Here is a 21,856-nt window from a genome sequence, read left to right on the forward strand (position 1 = left end):
GGCCCAATCGGCAGACCCGCCCACCCTCAACAACATCGGCTGCCTTTGGGCCACGGCCGTCATTACCCGCCTGCCTGCCAACACACCAGGTAGGCGGCGGGCCTTGGCCAGGAGGTAGCAGGGGGGGAGGAAGCTTCAGAGCCGGGAGAGAGGCAGGGCCTTGTTCCCAGCTTGTTCCCAGCTCCAGAGCTTCTTTCTGGGCCCCTCTCACCTGCCTCTTTCCCGGCCCCGAAGCCCCTGGCTCCGGTGGGAGGGGGTGGGAAAAAGGCTTCGGCCCCAGGAAAAAGTCAGGGCCGGTGCATCAGAGACGTGCCGGCCCTGCCTCTTTCCTGGCCCCAAAGCCGCTGGCTCAGGTGGGAGGGGGCGGGAAAGAGGCTTCGGGGCTGGGAAAAAGGCAGGCCCAGCCCAGCCTCTTTCCCATCCCTGAAGCCACCACATAGGGTGGGAGGGGGCGGGAAACAGCATTCGGGGCTTTGCACCAGGGTGGCAATGGCTAGCTCCCATTATATTTTGTGATACAATGGGCTTCAAATCTAGTTATATTATATAAGATCATAAATGTAGCCATTCTGAATCAGTCCAAGGTTCATTTATTCCAGCATCCCGTTTCAAACAGTAGGTAGTCTGAGATTACAGGGAAACCTACAAGCTGCAACTGCAAACTACCTTCAGGCTGCTCCTCAGCATCTGTCATTAAACATCTCTAAGCACAGAAGTCCACTTTGGTTAATATGATTCATAACTAATGATAGACTTATGGTCCCTTAATCTGGCCAACACCCTTTTGAAATCTTCTAAATAGCAGTGAGGTCCATATAGTACAGTGCAAAGGAGTACATCCTATCATCCAGCACCCCTGGAATTGCCCCCAAGGCACTGCACCATCACAGGGTCCCCAGATCTTTCGTTGCCTGGGGGTGGTTTTTAATAGGGATTTTATTATTGTTTAGGGTTTTTTAATGTATATTTATGATTGTAACCCATCACAAGTCATGCTATGGGAGTGGCGGGATATACATAAAATAATAAGTAATATAATAAATAAATACCGCCCTGTTACTGCTGCCCTGCCTTGAAGAGGGAGGTAAGGGCTGCTTCTGGCCAACATGGCCAGGCCTTTGGAAGGTGGTTTCTGGTGGGTATCCTAATGGCCAGTCACCCACATCAGTAGGTGGGCTGGCCCACTAAGCATGCGCACTTGAGGCAGGCTCTGACACAGGGGGGCTACATCAGATCCTGGCATCAGATTTAAACAGCACTGCTGGGAGTTCCCAGCATGTACTTCTTGGCTTTGCTCTTCTTCCTGGCTCTGAGAGCACCTGCTCCTTCACTGACTGAACCCTGCTATTGTTGGCAGCTGTGATTAGCATCCCTCCAACAAGAGGAATCTTCAATAGCAGCAGAGCTGGGAGATCTCTGCTTGCTGCCTGGATCTTCAGATTATAATTAGCATGCCGATTAACTTGGTTGGGGAAACACTAGGGCAGGCAGCTTTAGCTTTAAGGTATTCAGAAACATGAGCACCAGGAAAAAGGGGAGCTAATCTATGGCTACAGCAAATTTTATGCATTTTTAGGGCAGCTGAATACTAGCAGCTGCCGATGGCACATGGCTTCTTTGCTTTCAACTGAAAATGGCTTTTTTATTTACCAGCAGCATACAAATGCTTAGGTTTTTGGCTGTAGCAGAGATATTGCACTGTGCTCCCACTGTTTATTCATCTTACTGCAATTTCACCTGGTGGGTGCATTGCTTCAGGTTAAGCTTTGGTGGTGGCTATAAGGAGTTCCTCCTGAGCATTCAGCAAGTGCAGTTCCATTTCCTACTGCCTGGCACTTGCCTTCCCTCTCAAGATAAGGTTTTAGGGCCAGCCCTGTGGATTTTATTTTGCCTTTGGGAAAATGCTGTTTGTTACATCTCACATTTTTAGAATTCTGGGTGATTGCACTTATAACATAGAATTTTGTTTGTACCAATTGAGCAGTTATTGATAGCCAGAAGTGGTTAAACGGGGGAAAATCATGATTATAATCTTAAAATAAAATAAATAGAAACTAACTCTTCAGGAGAACTTTGATACAAATGGGGCTTAAGTGTTTGTCTTACTAGTCAAAACATCAATGACCATCTAATTTTCTTTCTTTCTGTCTCCTGGTATTTCATAGTTGATAATGATAATAATAATAATGGATTGAGAATAGCTTTCTAAGTTTTATAGGGGCACTTAGACATCATTCTAGTGAATATATAATAGCAGTGCACTTAAATAACTGAAGGAATAATATAAGACAGGTATATAGATATAAAGTAAGTGAAGCAGATACTCATTGCATTCAAATCTACTGGACCTTTTTGATTTCATGTGGTTGTGCTTTCATGTGATATTAGTCATCAAATTCTTAGCCATGCTCTCTGATTTGGATAGTAGTTATCATAAAGAGGCTTCCTAAGCTGTTGCCAGCCACAGCAGTGGCAAAGCAAACTCTCATGAGGTGCCTTCTCCAAGAAATGCTCTTAAAAGCAAGAAGAAGAAGAAGAAGAAGAAGAGTTGGTTCTTATATGCCGCTTTTCCCTACCCGAAGGAGGCTCAAAGCGGCTTACAGTCGCCTTCACATTCCTCTCCCCACAACAGACACCCTGTGGGGTGGGTGAGGCTGAGAGAGCCCTGATATCACTGCTCGGTCAGAACAATTTTATCAGTGCCGTGGCGAGCCCAAGGTCACCCAGCTGGATGCATGTGGGGGAGCGCAGAATCGAACCCGGCTCGCCAGATTAGAAGTCCGCACTCCTAACCACTACACCAAACTGGCTCTCTGATTTAACACACTGATTTAAAAAAAAGCCTTCTGAAACATCCTCTAGGAATGTGCCTCCTGTGAAAATGTTAGGCTCTGATACAGTGGGACAGTGTGCTGAAGCATGCACCACTAGTAGGCCAAGCCTTAGCAACCCTCCATCAAAATCTCCACCCTTGATATAGCTCCTGTAGCAACCTCTGTTGTAGATAATTCAGCTGTGCTTCTGGGAATTTATCAAATACTGAAGCTCCTTTCTGAGTGTTTTGACTGATGGGTGGTCAGCCTTCACCGTCAGGATCAGCAACTAATTTTAGGGCTAAGGGGCATCACAGAGTTGGCATCACAAAAGAATGTGCACCAGAAGGCATAAGTCTCAAGCAGCAAGGAACTGGGAGGCATGGTTTTTGTTTGGATACCAAGGGTGGCTCCAAGGTATCAGTAGAATGAACCTTTTAAAATGGGATGTCAGATTTTAAGGTATTTATTTATTATTTTTCCCTGCCATTCCCCAGATGGGCTCAGGGTTGTGAGAGTTGTCATGTCAGCCTATCTTGAGTGGGCTTGGCACTTGGTTAATCATATGACAAATATATTAAAAGCTTGCGTTATGGTAAGTGAAACCATGGCAACAGATCATGACAAGGCCTTTTGTAAGAAAGCCTCATAACAAGGTTTTCAGATGGGACCTCACTGATGACAAAATTTAGTTGGCTATAGTGGGACCTCATATATGGCACAGGCCCGACTAATTAAACCCTGGGTTCTTTTAAAGCAAGGATGCTCCTCAGCAGCTTTGCTGGGATTACAATAAGTGAAAGTGTAATCATAAAATGTAAGTTTGACCACACTGTGATGCGGCTTCATCCCCATTCCATGGCCTGCAGCCCTTTTGTGCATCCCAATCCTCTCCCAAATCTAGAAGGAAAAATGAAGGAGGCCTTTGATTTAAAGAACTTATGTTTAGGCCTGACCCATATTCCCGTCTGCTTCAAAGCCATGCAACATTTATTAATATCATATCCTAACAAGGATATTGCTGCTTTTCTATTTAAGGGAGGGTTTTCCTGCAATTCATATCCCCTTTTCTGCACCAATTTTCTAATTGATTGTGGAAACCTTAAATCTTTCTGAAATGATTAGAAATAAGGTTGCTAAGTATGATCGGTGGCAGACCCCCCCTTTTTTTCTTATAGAATATGCCACTTTCAAAGCCTTTATCACCTTAGTCCCCTTATCAGATTGTGCTTTTTTGCTAGGTTACATTTTAAGGTGTGGCATCTGAACTGGGTGTCCCTTAGTTCAGGAAAAATGGTGGGCCCATTCACCCAATTTGACTTATCTTGCCATCCTATTAGATTCCAGTCTTTGTGTCTCTGCCTTTTGCCCTTAGGTCTTTGTTGGAGCAGGTCATCTATTCTAAAATGCAATCTTAAAGAGATGCAGTACCTCCTGGGACATCTCAACTTACTAGCAAATCAAAGTCTCCTATTTGTGCCTTTAGCACATGCTTGGCTTGCTCCATAACCCATTGTCAACACATTAGAATCACCTGGGGCATCAAGGAGGACATATAACTGGCTCCAATTTTTTTGGGATAAATTTAACAGTGAGGCAATTTGGAAATTGTCTATATTGCCAGAGGATTCTACAAATGTATTCTGATGCAGCAGGCATTTTGGCTTCTGAGTTAATTTTTTCTATTTGTTGGTTGCCTAGCAATGTCCATTGCACTGGTCACATCCTTAGAGCTTTTCCCTATTGTGGTAACTGTTGTTATGTGGGGAAAATATTTTCATAACCTTTTGGTGCAATTAGTAGGTTGTGGTATGCATCATTGATCATCAGTCTTCTTGCTCTGACTGGATTTTGCCTCTGGTGTGCAACCTGGTTCTTGTTTATCTCTCAGGAATATTTACATCTCAGCAAAATATGTTGCAGGTATCAAACACAATTTTGCGAATGCCTTGTCTCAGTTCATGACAAAAGGTTTTGGAACTTGATTCTCATCGCTCCCACCACAATATATGGATGTGTGTATGTATTTCAGAGAATAAAGGAGGGAGTGATAGTAGGTATCTTTCAAAAATGTTTATCCACTCATTTATATGGGGAAAAATTTGTTTGATCCTGTTTTTCCAATCAGCAGTTAAGGCAGGGAGCTTGAATAGTGGAAACCCAGAGCAGAAATAATTTTTGGAGAAAATCTGAGGAAACTGCTAAAGGGAATAGGAAAAAAAAGCTGTTGGTGTTTTCCCTCCATAACAGTGAGAATCTCTGCCAGTAAGGTAGTGTCCTTCTAGAAAGAAACTCCCCCATCAGATCCTTGATAGTCCATTACTTCTTTTTCTCTCTCTTTATTGTTTAAATGAAGAGGTTTTTAATAAAAGTTCTGGGCTAAGAGAGGAAGCAGAAGTTGGAGATGCGGTAGAAGAAGTATGGCATAACTACATGAAAATTATTACCTGAGGGACCGCCTATCGCCCTATGCCCCCCGCAGGGCCTTACGCTCTGCGGGGGAAAATCTATTGGTCGTTCCCAGCCCTAGGGAAGGGCCAGGGCTTTTTCTGTCCTGTCCCCTACCTGGTGGAACGAGCTCCCGGGTGACCTGCGGGCCCTGTGGGATCTGCCAGCATTCTGCATAGCCTGTAAAACGGAGCTCTTCCGCCAGGTCTATGGTTGAGGCTGGCGTCTGTGAGGTAGATCGTTTCCCCCCCCCCCGGGGTTTGAAGTGTACATTGCTCCTTCTCCATTTTCTCCATCGCCTTGGTTGGTAGGGGGTGGAGTGGGATATTTTTCTGCCATGTTGGGAATTTTTAAAGTCTTTTAGTAAGAGTTTTAATGGGGTTTTAAGACTACTGTTACTCGCCATGAACCTACTTAGGGAGTGGTGGGAAATAAATCTAATTATAATAATAATAACAACAACAATTTTAGAGCATGTAGTTGCCTGTTCAATATGAGTGCCTGGATAATGTCTTTAATTTACAGGAAATATTCAACATTTATCTGCTAATGGCTTCATCCATCCAGAAAACTTCCTCTGAAGCTTGAAGTCTTCTGCCAGAAGCAAAGTACAGCTTGAGTGCCATCATTTTGAGTCAGCAAAAAAACATCCAGCAGCATGGAGCTGCCTGCAGGGCAAAGGGGGGTGGGATCAGCCTCAGGCTGGATTTGTTGGCATCCATTAGCCAGTGCCACTCCAAAAGACAGAATAATACCACCCACTGAGGCTATTTAAGTCAAAGTCACATCCTTCTCATCCTCACCCACCATTCCTTAATGTTTTGTGTTTCAGTTGTCAAGTTATGGGTTTTGTGTTTTATTCCTTTCATAACAGCTTGGGAGGTTTGGGCATTGGGACAGATCTTTTTTTGGGCGAGGCCAGGTCTGGGTATCTACCTTCTCTAGTTTGGGGACTCCCTTAAGGGAGTCTCAGGGGTGGAACCAGTCAGCCACTTGGGGTCTATCAATTGGTGTCCACCACCAGCTGGCTAGGGGACCATCCAGTGCCCAGTTCCCACATGGAACCTGGGGTCTTGCCACTCTGCATTGTCATCTTCCAGCAGGTGAGCTTGGGAAGATTGGAATTGGGCAGAAGGTGGGTAGCCAAATATGAAATCTGTCCCCTTCCAGTGTCAATGCTCCATGTTTTTACCAAGAATTGTGTATGCGAATGTTCCTTTTGCTATATCACCTTCCCATCCCTCTGAGACCAGAAGGTGAATTCTTAAACCAGAGGAACAATTCACCATTAACTAAGCAGATTATTAGAGTACAACTTATTGACAATTTGTTTAGTATTGATTTTAGTAATTCTCTAGATGCTTTTGTATAGCCTAGGAATATCCAACCCTCATTTAAAAGAAAATTACAGAATTTGTGACTGTAGAGCTATGTTTGTATATGCAAAGTAATAACTTTCTGATGTAGTTCTACATGCATATACTCCAGGTGTTACAGAGGAAAAGCAGCCATATAGTGTTTCAATACAGATTCTAGTAATTAATGTATTCTGTTTCCTTTATACAGTGCTTTATTTTCTACAGAGAACTAGAGATTAGTTGTGAGAAAATGTAGACATTTTTTTTTACCTAATATCACTTTCCCAAACCCGACTTTCATCCAAATCCTCAATAAACTTTTCGCCTTTCATCCAGTACATTAAAGGACTGACTTCTCCGCTGTAGCCAAAGAATGCTCGGCAGGTTAGATTAGCAGAATGGCCTGTTGAAAAGAATTAATGAAAATATGTTATTGTAAAACTTGCAAAAATATTTCAAGTTAAGATCAACGGCTAAGTAATAGTTTCTTAGGCAAATCAAAGAAAGTATTACTTAAAAGCTTGCTTTAAAATAAAGTGTTATAGATGCAGTGTGTATTTCACATCATTATTGGTGAGAAAATGAACAAGCTGAAGTCTGAAAATCTACTCTTTTAATAAAGGTCCTTGAAGTAAAATGAATTATTTTTAAATGTGTTGCTTAACTCATACAAATTTGCACAGCCTGTAATACTTGGAGGTGTTTAAAAAAACAAAAACAAAACAAACACACACACACACACACACACACACACAAATAAGACTCCAGTAATATGCAGAATATCAATTTAGATCTAATGTACTGAATTTAGACTAGTACAATTCACTGGTAAGGCTCTGCAAACACTGGGCAAACCCAAGGATATGCTAGAGCTTAGGGGGAAGCGATAGTATACTGGTAAGGCACATCTTGACCACAAATATTTTCAAAAGCAAACAGGAAGGGAAGTTTACCAATGTCTAATAAAATTTCCATTTAAGATTCTGTTTTTCAGATTAGGACAAAGAATTCAAACACTGGCCTTTTCAACACCCCAAACCCTGCAATTATCATTAAACTTTATATAAAATATATGTTTATACCAGGTTAATGTTTAATAGTCAAACCAAGCCATTTGAAGTTCAGCAGTGGATTCTACTGCCTAAGGAGGTAGTGAGCTCCCCCCTTACTTCTAGTCTTCAAGCAGCAGCTGGACAGATGCATTGAGCAGGATCAGCCTAAAGCCTCCAGGCCTCTATGACCCCTTCCAACTATGATTCCAACTATGATTCTATTCTATGATTTTATTATTAATTTCCCACAGTATTCCCTAAGGTCTTGAAGACAATCAACCACATGACAACTTGCACAATCAAGTCCACCACAGAGAAAAATGGGAGTCAGGTAGATGTACTACAAAGTAACTAGATTCATGGGCAAAATCCCATCTCCCCTTTCATTCTGCTGTTGAGCGCAGTGTGGTGTCGGGCTGAACAGAAGCTTTCTGAGGCTTGTTTAAAGCAGCTCTGATTGAGCCAGCAGACACTTGCTGAATAGCTAGGCACAGCAGCAGTCACACAGCCCAACTTCTGGATTGCACTGCTGCTGCTGGTGTGCTGTCATGGATCAGCTATCTCTAGCAGAGCCCAGTGATGCAGATGACTCCTCTGAAGAAGAGGCAGCCAGTTGTACTGACTCAAACCCACAACCAGTAATACTGCAGGAAGTGGCAGTCTCTGAAGAGCCAAACATGGATCCACAGCCAAGTACTAGCACAATGCAAGCCAGTTTTTTGAGAGCGGTGGGATATATATTCAAAAATAATTTTAAAAATAAAATAAAAAATGGCCATGCAACCTGGAGTTTGCAACCATGAACTAACTATTGGCCAGTTCACCTCCCCCATCTCCAGAACCATAGGAAAATTACAGAAAGGAGCTTCATGACAGAAGGCATAATGCCAGATTGGCAGCCCAGCAAAGTCTCTCCATTAGCCATGAGAATGAGTGTTTGCAGGAGCAGAATTGAAGTGGCTGATGTATAAAAGCAGCAAACAAGGGAAGTGACTATGTTGAAGCAGTGGATCTGTTTGCTCCTGACCATGTAGGCTGGACTCTGACATGTACTATTGAACTGCTTTCAGATTTCCTTTTGGACTTTGAGCTGAAAGTGTGTCTGAATTGGTATCTGAACTTTAGAAAGGGATTTTGACTACCTCTATCTGGCTGCTGAGTATCTACAACCAGGACACATGTCCTGTATGGTTCACAGGTTGTTTTGGACTCTGCCACCTGTCCCAGTATGGAGACCCAAGCTGCACTCTGCTGCTGATGGATGCAGAGCAGCTACTAGTCTCCTTCAACTGTTGAAGACAAGTGTATTCTCTCTGAAGTAGCACAACAAAATTTGAGTCCAATAGCACCTTTAAGCTCAACAAAGATTTATTCAAGATGTGAATGTGCATGCACACAAAAGCTCGTGCCTTGAATACATCTTTGTTGGTCTTAAAGGTGCTATTGGACTCAAATTTTGTTCCCTCTACTTGTGCAGGGAATACTTCTTTATTTGGGGGGGGGGGAATTTAAACCCCTGTGCATTTTTTTAAATCAGGTTTTTCTGCACAGATTTTTCTGTCACTTAAGTGGAGTCCCCACATTCTGCAAGTGTGCAGAAAGATCAGTTCAGTCTCTTTGTTGCCCTGATTCATTGAATGTGTCTTTATTCCTGACCATTTAGGGTCAAGCATTGATATGGTAATAATTATAATCTAAATGGTACCTACATGCAAATTTGTTGTTGTTGTTATGTGCGAAGTCGTGTCCGACCCATCGCGACCCCATGGACAATGATCCTCCAGGCCTTCCTGTCCTCTACCATTCCCTGGAGTCCTTTTAAGTTTGCAACATGCAAATAGGCAGCCAATTTAAGTCCTTTAAATATGACAAGCTATTTTCAAGAATCAGCAGCCTTTCTATCACATATGTATTATTTGAAACTTTTAACAACTCTTTAAAGATGGCCTCACATGGAGTGCATTGCAACATGAGTTGCTTCCACACAGAGCCATGTCCCTGCGGGTCAGTTGCTGCTGCAGCTATGGCTTCATTCATAGTGGCAATGCATTATTCTCTGTGAATTTCCTAGCTCTCCCACTGGAATTGTCACTTCCCTCTTCCTGCACTGATGGATGGCTTTCTGCCTTCTCAAAATTGGAAGCTGCTATATTGTTGTCGTGTCAGAAGGGTTCACTGAAATAGTGTCCCCTGTATTAACAAACAGACACAGTTGACCCTCGCAACTGGCCTCTCTCCCCTGTTGGGGAAAACTGGAACTATTTTCCATCCATAGTGTCCAAACCCACTTTGAGTATGATTTTTCCTAAAATATCTATCAAAAGTTCCCCAAAAGTTGTAAGGGGAAAAAAATGTAGTGCAGCAGTGGAAAATTGAGAAAGGGAGTCATTGCATATTGGCACTGCAAGGTAATTCCCAGAAGACCACTGAGATACTCTATAGGGTCCCATCAGCTGCTTACAGATACATATTAATGTATATATTTTGGTTTGGGGGGATTAAGAAAGTATACTGAATGAACAGGGAATGGGAGAGGAACTGTCAAAAGGCAAGTTAAAAAAAAAGAAAGACTCTCGTTTCATTAAATTCTTAGGGACTTTCCCTCAATGAAATATTTAAGTATATTTTTAAACGCAGAACCCAAAGTTTCTGTTCAACATAAAATATTAACACGTGAGAAATAAATTAAAGAAAACAGCACCATCTCCCAGCAGTACTATATATATTACTTCTGAGCAAGGGCCATTAATATGCCTGGTGTTTGTCTATAAATTAATTTGGAGGTTGTGGCTGCCTTCTGATCTATACAGTTCACCTGAGCCAGTTTGGTGTAGTGGTTAGGAGTGCGGACCTCTAATCTGGCATGCCAGGTTCTATTCTGCACTCCCCCACATGCAACCAGCTGGGTGATCTTGGGCTCCCCACGGCACTGAGAAAACTGTTCTGACCGAGCAGCGATATCAGGGCTCTCTCAGCCTCACCCACCTCACAGGGTGTCTGTTGTGGGGAGAGGAAAGGGAAGGCGACTGTAAGCCACTTTGAGCCTCCTTCGGGTAGAGAAAAGCGGCATATAAGAACCAACTCTTCTTCTTCCCTCTCAGTATCAGCAAGTTCAAATCTGATTAGCATATACAGTTTGGATTTTGAAATTAATACAGTCAGGTTGGTGACCACATAACTTATTTTGTTTATGTATGTGCATATGGAATGGGCACAAATGAACTACAAAGCAAAATTCATAGTGAATTCACACAGACAGGCTGATGACTACATAACTTATTTTGTGTATGTGAGTGCAAAAATGCACTACAAAGCAAAATTCACTATAAATTTTGTCCTGCTTATGGTTCTCAAGCAGAAGTTCATGGCAGGTTTGCCCTCATTAACTTCCATGATTTTTCAGAGCAGGTTTATGCTCTTTGTGGTTTGCACATGGAGCAGAAAGTCCAAGGGACATTGAGTCCTTTTAAACCCCTGTCTTATGCCCCCCCACAAGCCTCAAAAATAATCTCAGCAGCAAGATGTTTCCCACCAATCAGCTGTTGAGTGCTGTCTTCTTCAGTCTCTTTAAATTTAAAGGGGCTGCAGAAGATAAATGGAAAGAGCTTTGGGATAGGCGGGGGGCATTCCCAGCCACACAGCTCCCAGCCACACAGTCCCATTAAAATGCAGATGACAGACTGGAAGAGCTGCATTGAAGGCACTCCCCACTGCACAGTTGTTTGATGATGTCTTCTGCAGTCCATTTAAAGTTTAGAAGAAGAAGAGTTGGTTCTTATATGCTGCTTTTCTCCTCCTGAAGGAGTCTCAATGCGGCTTACAATCACCTTCTCTTTCCTCTCCCCACAACAGACACCCTGTGAGGTAGGTGAGGCTGAGAGAGCACAGATATTGCTGCTTGGTCAGAGCAGCTTTATCAGTGCTGTGGTGAGCCCAAAGTCACCCAGCTAGCTGCATGTGGGGGAGGAGCGTGGAACCAAACCTGGTTTGCCAGATTAGAAGTCCGCACTCCTAAACACTACACCAAGCTGGCTCTTTAAAAAGGCTACAGAAGACAACCTGAAACAGCTGATAGGCATAAATGTACATAATTCCCTCTCAGTTATTATGGTAACCACTGTATCTCAGTCTGAGAATGGTGTACTGCTGTACAGCCCCAGAATATTCCTGTCTCAATGCAACATGGCAAACATACCAGTTTGCAATGCAAAGACTATGCATATCATTTACATATCAGCATGTATGCTAGTATACCCACAACCTCTTTTGTGCATTTGGCAATGTATTTCCTTTAGCTCAACATGGCTGAGAGTTATTCAAATTATCATCCATTTTTCCTTGTAATTTGCAGAATAGTTCATTTATTTTTTGTCATTTATTTATTTATCTCCATTCCTCTTTTCATACCTCTTTGGAAAAAAAAACAAGTATCTGCTTTGCGTTGTGAACACATGCTTGAAAACCACAACTATGTTGCTGCCGCCAATTGACTATGGCAAAAAAAATGCAACAAAAAAAGCATTTGCTAAACACATGGAAGGTTATGAGGATATATATAAACTCAGTATGAAAAATGTATTGTCACATATCTGTACATTTTCTTTGCCCTTTACTGAAGTTGGTTCATTGCAGCTATAGACAGATGTTACTGTAGGTGACAGAGAATAACGATCTAAGAAGAAATGGTTGTTGGGAAACTGCCTCTATGCTATGTGTTGGGTTAGATAACCTTTTAGTTTCTTCCTCCTGTGCTGAGCTAAGAACTCTAGCTGATTTGATTCTTTATATATTAGTCATTTTATGAAATAACCTCATCTTTGCAAATGGTAGGTAATTCAGAGACAGCCTTAAGCAATTATTCCTTTGATAAATGCATTTTTGAGTTAAGCTTTGCATCCTGTCTAAAATGGTGCAATTTGGACAATGTCTGGGCACATTACCGCTTCTGTGAACAGTCTCATTTTTCATTTCTTGTAGATGCAATGTTATTACAATTGTACATCTCCTTTCTTTAAAAAAGCTGAACTTACATTTGCTAAGAAGGGTATTCAATTTTCTCTCTCCTCTTCCTTTCTATTTTATTTGCTGAATCATGGCACGAAATCTCAAGAGACTACTTTGATCTACAGTAGCTGCTTCCTAATATCTTAAAACAAGATCAACCACTATTTAAATGAGCCTGCCATTTAGAAGCAAATATAGATTCCTGAAATACATAAAAGAGACAGAGGTATTAAATACTTCTGTTTCTCTGACGATATCAGTGTTTACCTGAGCACATAAATAATAATGAATCTTAACTCTAAAGATGTTTCTGCAGATAAATCATCTATTTTCTGTGCAAATCAAAATGAACAGGACAAAATAACTGTACAAGGTTCCTCTGGTGAAAGATGTACTTTCAGCTCTAACTAATTGGATTCAGGCAGAAGCTCTTTGAAATTAATCAAAACATCTCTGCTGTCTAAAATGGGAGCCATCCTTGTTATGTGTCCTGGTTTCAAAGCAAACAGAATGTAAGGAGGACCTTGCAGCAGCAGAATGTACTCTCTATAAGACAGCCAAATAGCATCAGCAATTACAACATTTAGTCTCAACACTAATTAGTGAAGTGCTGGGCATTTTCTAGCCATGTCCACATTTCCTCTCCACTAGAGGACACTGTGTGTCTTTCTAAGGCTAGAGCTATTCCTTTTTAATCCAAAGAAATTGCCCCTTTTATAAATTCTAATTTAAAACATCAACATTCAAACAACATGCTCCTTGCAATTAGCAAACAGTGAATGTTTGGAGCCTGAATAAAATATCTCGTGCAGATAGCTTAAATTACATTTGTGCCAGGTAAGTCATACATGGTAAACTATGCCATCCTGAGATCCATGTTAGTCTCTTGTTGAGAACAGTTATCACTGTTTCGGTGAGAGGTGATGATAATTATGAAAAAGATCTTGTCTCATTGCAGTTTAAATACCCCCCCCCCCCCAGGGACCTTACAGTATTTGGCAATCTTAGTTGTTATTTCAGATGAGCTTAAAAAAAGAAAAACCCAAAGAAAAATGTATCATTTGGTAATACAAGCCAATGTCTCACAATACACACAGATGCCACAGAGGCCCAAAGAATTTGGATGTTCATTTTAATTGCTATCTAGATTATATAAAAGTGTCAAAGTGGACATAAAGAAAAAACCTTTCACCCTACACATTTGCTCACTTTCCTTACTCTCTGTTTTTTCTTTCCTCTGGTACTGAAGGAAAATAATTAAACAAAAAACAAAAAACCATCAGCTTGCCAAAATGAGGGTTGCCTGAATGTTTTAGCTTTCAGGAGTTCAGCTGAGGCAGAAACCCATGTTACCATAGCAGGCGGCAGTTGCCCTGCCTATTGAGGGAATTTAAACTCTTCCCCTGCTGCTGATTATCCTCAGCTACCTCCTCCGGAAAATTCCCTTCAGTGTCTGGACTCCTTTCAGTCTTGGGATTGGTAGGTGGAAAAGGGGGGGGGGAACTATGGGGTGAAAGGCTATAGAACTGGTAAACTATCCCTTTGCATCTTCTCTGCAGATACCGGCAGCATAAAGCGGATGCAGGGATGGAAATGGCAAGATTACCCCATTTCCTGGAGGATCATTGTCCATGGGGTCACGATGGGTCGGACACGATTTCGCACATAACAACCCCATTTCCGGTTCCAATTTAAGCTTCAGAGAGCCCCTGTTTTATATTCATGGCCCTACATATCCTCCAGGTAGTAATCCAGGCATCTAAACATAATTAACATTTCTGAGTTTATCTTTTACCAGTGGTCCCTGATGATGTTAAATATATTTATATAGAAGTACCAGCACCTACCACAAACTTCACATATTTATCTAAACAAATATTTTATTTTCTTCACACATATATTTCAAAAAGACAATCTCACTTCACTCATTATCACCCATATTAACCTGCTCTTCACCAAATATCCCCAACCCAACAGGTCGTACATATACATCATTATCCAAAACCAAACAGTCTTTTGTTTATAAGCACTGAGACTGACAGGAGTGAAAATCCCATCTCCCTCTGCTTTCTTGTCAAGCTCTGCACAGCTCCCCAAGTTCTCTGGAAGCTACTGCCAGGTCCAGCATGGCCCCCTTGCCCTTCCTGGTCTGCATTGCCACCATGCTCACCATGGGTCTTTACATCTACCCCATGATTACTTTTACCATAATAATGTGTGATGTTCCTTCATCCTTAACACGCCCGCGGCGCCGCGAGCGCCGTGGACTAAATAATTCGCTAAGGGCTGGGGGGAGGAGTTAGGGCGAGCTTTGTCCATGATGAGGAAGGGGCCCGATTGGCCCCTTCCTCTGGACTGACAAGTGCAGGGCCAATTGGCAGGCGCTTTGCACCTGCCGATTGGCCTCTGCGATTGCCGTCACGCTGCCAAGGGAGCAATTGCGAGCCTCGCGCAGCGCGGCTCGTAGTTGCTCCCTTACCGGCGCCCTGACACTGGCTACAGAGCACCTGCCAGCCGCACGTAGCGCGGCTGGCAGCTGCTTCCTGGCTGCCGGCCTGATGCATCAGGAGGCGCGAAGCGCCTCCGACGCGTCAGCCCAGCGGCCAGGGAGCAGCCTCTCTCACCGCCGCCTCGCTGCCACTGCCGCCCTGAAGACTGGGAGCCGCCTGCTCCCTCGCTGCCACCACCGCCCTGATGAGCCGGACCGGTGCTCTCTCGCCGCCATCTTGGCGCCGCCGTACTCGCTGCTGCCTGCTCCCTCGCCGCCGCCTCGCCGTAGCCCTGACGACTCGGGGGCACCTGCACCTCCGCTAGCGCCTGCTGTATCCAAGGTACAGCGGGCTATATTACTAGTAGAAATATGATTCATAAATAGGTTATCCAAAGATTTTAGAATGGGCATCAGAATTGGAACTGGTAGAAGAATTAGGAAAAGAAAGAAAACTGAAGCAATGCACTTTATTGACAACTGATTTGAAAAGAGTTTTTTTCCCCTTCACAACTATATAAGTGATGATAAAGAAGGGAGGAGCAGAAGCTGCAAGCTTAAGAACGTAACATGAAATCTCAATCCAATAGCACCTTTAAAACAACAAGGATTTATTCAAGGCATAAGCTTTTGAGTCTGAGAAAGCGCATGTGCACTTGAAAGCTCAAGCCTTCAATAAATCTTTGTTATTCCTAAAGGTGCTATTGGACTCAAATTCTGTTGTGTTACTTCAGACCAACATGACTACCCACTTGAATCTATAAGGTAACATGTTATTAACTTGATTTCACTTACAATTTGCAAGGTGTTGATAAAAAGAAATATGAAATAGCAAGAATCACTACATGTTTATAAAAAGTTGGCATATTAGTCCACTTAACTGTGCATTATACACATTTTATTTAATATGACTTTATGCTGAAGCCATTAATTATCAGTTGCAAGAATACCTCATTTAAGCACAGGCCACTATTCTAGAGGCTACTTACACAGAGCTTGGGAAAATATCATACTGAAATAAAACTGGGAAATTCAGTTACTAAGACAGCTGTACAAGGCAAGTCGACTTAAAATCTTTCTCAATTTTATTCAGTGGAGCCTGCTGTCAGGAAGTTCCTGATGGTAGGGTTGCTAACTCTGATGTGAAATTCCTGGAGTTGTAGATGCTAGAACCTGGGGAAAGAAATGATGGGGGGGGGACTTCAGTAGGGTAAAAGGTCATAGAGTGCACCCTCAGTTTTCTCCAGGGACAGTGACCTATTATTTGGAGATCACTGGTAATTCCAGGAGGGTCACACCTGGAAATTGGCAACTCTGCCTGACAGTGAGGATCAAAAATAAATGGGACAAAGGTAAAAGATTTCAACATCAACATTTATTACAATCAATACATCAGTCAACAAGAATTTAACAACACATTTTACATACAAATGTAAAATTAATATACAAAAATAATAGTTTTATTGTGGAATAATTAATTATACATTAAAAAGTAGTGATAATTAAATTCTTAAATCAGGATAATGTGAAAACATCAAACATTCCCCCCTCTCTGCTTGCCATGAGAGAGACACTGGGGGGGGGAGGGAGCAAGACAGGACCCTTCCCCACCAGACTTCCTGGGGACTGCCACTGCAATAAAAAAACAGCATGGAGAAATCAGAGGCAGGAGGAGGGCAGTCAATGTGGGTGAGGAAGGGCACTCTTTGCCCATCCACACCAGAGGACTCTAACAGAGCTTGGCCACTTCCCCCACCTTCAGCCATTTCCCCACATGCCATGGAAGGGCAGCAGGGAGGCCTCAGATTTATAGGAGAAAGCTTCTGTTGGGATCATGGCATATGGGTGACAGGCAGCCCACCGTCCACTGCAGCTTCAAGGTGAGCAGCAGAGGGAAATCATTGCCCCTGCTTCTACACACTTCATGAACTCTTTGCTACCTGAGGAGGCAGCAAAGATGGGGGGGGGGTGTCTCCTGCTCTCAGAGGCTTAGTGGTCTCTCTCCTGATCTGGGTGCAAAGATGGTGGCCACCTATTGGGCTGAGGTAATACTGTTATGCTCCCAAAATTCACTAGAGTTCCCCCTCATTCTCCCCCTCCCCCTTCCATAACTACTTCTGTTGAACAGCCTAGCTGTGCATGCAGCTCAAAAGGATTGGAATATCTGCTTTAATGCAAACAAAGCCTCAGTAAAGAATATGGCATAAATTGAGCAAACCAATTGGACAGTAATTAGAAGGGCTAGATTTCTCCCTTTTTAATATATTAGGCTGAAAATGGCCAATCACTAATCAAAGGGGATCAATATTGTTGCATAAATATTTGCAAAATTCGTGGCCAACAGATAACAGATCTGACAGCACCAGTGCACAAAAAAGCAATTTGACATCTTGACCAAACTGGTTTAGGAATAACAATAAAAGAAGTAGGTAGATTATAGGTAAAGCCAGTTTGGTGTAGTGGTTAGGAGTGCGGACTTCTAATCTGGCATGCCGGGTTCGATTCTGTGCTCCCCCACATGCAACCGGCTGGGTGACCTTGGGCTCCCCACGGCACTGATAAAACTGCTCTGACCGGGCAATGATATCAGGGCTCTCTCAGCCTCACCCACCCCACAGGGTGTCTGTTGTGGGGAGAGGAATGGGAAGGCAACTGTAAGCCGCTTTGAGCCTCCTTCGGGTAGGGAAAAGCGGCATATAAGAACCAACTCTTCTTCTTCATCTTCTAAAACATAGGCTATAGTCAAGCAATATTCATGTTCTGTAATGTTCTTCTTAGCAATTTCATTTTAAATCAAATTACAAGGAACCATTTTTTTTAATCCACATGCTTTCTTCTTTTCCTGAAGGGAGTCTCTGGCATCAAACTAATTTATTCACTCCAGGAACATATTCCACATCATATTCATTGGATATCATTAAAATGTCAACAGATACTGAAGTGACTGTACTTTTCCTTTTAGTAAAAATAAGCATGTCAAAACTCATTGTGAAAAATACTATCTTTTTAGGAAAGGGTTCTTGTTTGGTTTCTGGACCTAAAAATCTCTGTGCTAATCAGAAATGTTTTATTTCTCACAGTGATAATTTTCTGCAGGTTAAGGAGAGCTTGCATTAACCCACTATTCTTATCCTGGTACACAGACTGTTCTTCTAGTCTTTGTTTTATTCATTCATTTTAAGTACACACATTAAAATGCAAAATTATGCAAAGCTATCAACAGACCATTAAAATACTGATACCAGTTTTCAAAGAGATTCTTTGCAGTGACCTAGAACAAGAGTTTACTAATCACACAGACAAACTGTAGCCTCCCTGTCATAGCCCTATTTAGATGTTTAAAAGTATGTGTGCTGTATGTACACAAAGGAGAGTAGTCCCTATATACAGTAATGTGTTTATCCAAAGGTGCAGTGATCTGTACACATAAAGGTTTAGTACATATGATCAGGCCACTGCATGTACAAAGCTCTACTTGCATGTACATAGCCCATGCTCACATAGGGATTTGCACAGGCTTTGCTGTAGGCAGTCAACAATATAATCAAACATCCAGAGGGAGGGCTAGTTGAAGACTTTCCCATTGATTCAGAAGAATTCATTGTAACCAAGTTGAAGAAATAGTTCTGGTATATTTCTTTAACAAAGGACATTCAGCTATAATTTGGCTAACAGCATCTTTTTAACAATAAGACTGCCAACATTTTAAAAGCAGGATTCTTGTTCTTTGAACAGCTGGAAGACTAGTTAAAATGCGGTGTGTGAAATATATTCTGGAGGTAAAATGCAGTACATGAAAAAGCTTCCCTTGCTGTTTTTCCTAATCATCTTGTGGCTATTGAACTGTTGATCAGACTAAAGGTCCATCTAAGTCAGGCTTTCTCAACCAGGGTTTCATGAAACCCTGGGGTTTCTTGAGGTCCCTGAAAGAGTTTCCTGAATGGATGGGTGTTAATTAATTTTTATATATTTTTTAAATGTGTTAAACATTTATTGGGAGATATGACCATATATGGTCATATAAACCCCCTTCCATGGTCAACGATGGGCCTGGTGGGGGTGGAAAGGGTCCCCAGGTGGGCATGTACATGGGTAGATATGTACACAGCTATGCTTCCCAACCATATTTTGTAGGATCTCACCTCATCTAGGGTTTCTTGAAACCTGAGGAATGCTTCAGGGATTTCTCAATGGTAAAAAAGTTGAGAAAGGCTGATCTAAGTCCATCTTTTTTATTTCAATAATAGACAGATATTTCCACCAAATGTTTAAAAAGACAGCCTGAAAGCAACATCTGTGCCCTGCTGTTTGCCTCCAGTGTCTTGTATCCAAAGGTTTGTGAATAAAAATGTTCAATTTACTTAAGAGTAACAGTGAATAGAATTCCGTTTTTTCTAGCCTTTTTAGATGACCTATGTATCCTTAACAGGGTTTAGTAGAATAATCATTTTGGATTCAGCCCATGATAAGGGAGGTTTCTTTTCGTTAAAAATCCTACTAATAGTTTTCAGTAAAGGTATGGCAACAATCAGAGTATAGAACTAGTAGAATTCTGTTATGAGTCTATCTAGTCCAAGTCCCTTATTTTTCTTTAATTGTTTTTATTGCTTCAGATTGTTTTCTTAAAATTTTATTGGTATCAATTAAGCTCTTATCAGTTTCTGATAATTTAGGAATATTTATTCTGTCCAAAATTTAAGTAAATAATGAATTTCTAGTGATTGTATAATATAAAGTTGGATAATTATTTGGTCAGTATCAGTACTCATAGATACATTTTAGTCTTAACTACATCTACTGTGTTTCTTGCCATTTTATTTACTTTACTAGCTTCAAAGCCAGTTGTTAAGAACGGGCCCTGAAAGAGTCCCCTCTCCTGGCCAGACAGCTTAAGGTGGCTTTGGGCTGCAGCTCACAGCCAAATCAAGTGGGGCAGGCAGGGGCTGGGCAGCTTGTTAGCAGGGCCGAGACAGAGCTCCTTAGCAGTCAGTCAGCAGGCCGGGAGGCCCTCGTCAGCAGGCCCAGCATAGCAGACCAGAAGGCCCTCATTAGCGAGCCCTCCACCATGACCCTTTGCCCAGGGCTCTCTCCCTTTACCTGCTGCTGGCTCTAGGCACTGAGGCGTCTGTGAGCAAAGAGGCTAGAGTCCAGGGCCGGAGGGCAGGAGCAGGGCCAATCAGGACAAAGCTGGCGGCACCCCGAATGGCCCTATTCCAATTTGGAAAGCCGGACATGCTCACCCCCTAGGCTGTTTCAGAAATATATAGAGGAACAACAAAGGATGTACTGATAATGTCCCTGATTTGTTTCTGTATTCAGAGTATGTTTGTTTAACAAACAATGATTTTATTGTTTACTTAGAAATAATTTAAATAAGTTTGAACATGTAATAGTTCTCTCTATTTATATTGTGATCTGTTACATGTCTATATTTTAAAATCTTAATTTCTTTCTTTCTTTAATCTAATATAAGTTGAAGTACTAATTGGTATACTTCGAAATAAGGCTTTCCCGGACTTCCAAATCATTATAGGAGAGTTCCCAGATTCTGCGTTTAACTGAAAAAATTCTTCTAGATCATTTTGTAATCTCATCCTAAATTCAGGATAATTCAATAATCAGGATCAAAATGTCAGTGATTTGCTAACTTTATACCTAATGTTATGACTTATACTGATGTTCTATATATTGATCTCAGTAAAGATCAATAAACTAGAAGCAAGTCAGTTCTTGAATAATGCATGACCAAGTCTTACCGTGGCTGCTTGTTAATGCTGTGGAAGGCTGGCTGGAGGTAGATACAACTGCCCCAGTGGCCTGTCCATGTCGCAAACAGTGTATACATGATTGCACGCGCAGCATCACAGTGGGTAGGCAGGACCCACAGTGCCTATAAAGGTGCCATGTGCCTGGGTCCTGGCCGCTTCACCAGGACATTGTGGAGCAGCTTCCCTCCTACCCACCCTATGTTGCTGTGGAAACAGCCTTCTTCCAACGTTTGAGGAGGATGTTTCACAGTTAATACTTCTTCACAACTGTGGGTTTGCATGGGATGGAGCCTGATGGCAAAGAGTTCAGTGTGGGATTGGACTCCCTGGGATGCGGGGCCAACATAAGAGGTGGCATGTAAATGAGTGCGGTTTACCTGGCTGGGAGGCCAGGGGCTTGTTGCCAGGCAGCTTGGGAGCAGCCAAATGAGGTGGACACCTGTTGGCTCCTCTACATATGTTGCTTCTCTTAGGGCAGACTTCAGTAGGCAAGGGGATCTGCTCTCCTGGCTGGGAATGGTGCAGATCCCCAGGGCGCCTCTGGACTCCGTGAGTTTTGGTGCAGTCCGCAGACTGCTGGGTTAGGCTTCCTCTCCCATGACGTGTCAACCCTCCTGTTGCAAGGTAATAAAGCTGTGGCCTTGTTTATACCCAACAGTGGTATATTGCATCTTATTAGAGCCCAAAATGTCCTCCTGCAAGTCAATTAAAAGTATAGTCTCCTTCATTTAGATTATTAATGCACAATATATGTATTAAATTTAGAGACAATGTCTCCTTTAAATATCTAGGCTGATGCCCTTCCCATGTTTTTCCTTTTCTCCAAACCTATCAAGGCAATTATTCGTAACCAGATCCAAATCTCCTTGAAGTATTAGATTGCTGTCTAAAAATTTTCAGTTGTCATCTAGAGATTTGTATTTGA

The 21,856-nt window shown here is 42.3% G+C and overlaps 1 protein-coding gene across 11 annotated transcripts in view; it reads right to left on the reverse strand.

Moving 5' to 3' along the window:
- The window catches only part of IL1RAPL1 (interleukin 1 receptor accessory protein like 1), a 937,510-nt gene that overhangs the window by 40,891 nt on the left and 874,763 nt on the right, over positions 1-21,856 (reverse strand). For all 11 annotated transcript variants that reach the window (XM_077342993.1, XM_077342992.1, XM_077342999.1 and 8 more), the window contains one exon: positions 6,890-7,022. In XM_077342993.1, coding sequence (XP_077199108.1) covers positions 6,890-7,022 — 133 coding nt within the window. The remainder of the gene's footprint in view (positions 1-6,889; positions 7,023-21,856) is intronic.

The sequence above is a fragment of the Paroedura picta genome, chromosome 6 (genome assembly GCF_049243985.1).
Source record: "Paroedura picta isolate Pp20150507F chromosome 6, Ppicta_v3.0, whole genome shotgun sequence".
In the NCBI taxonomy this organism is placed as follows: Eukaryota; Metazoa; Chordata; class Lepidosauria; order Squamata; family Gekkonidae; genus Paroedura; species Paroedura picta.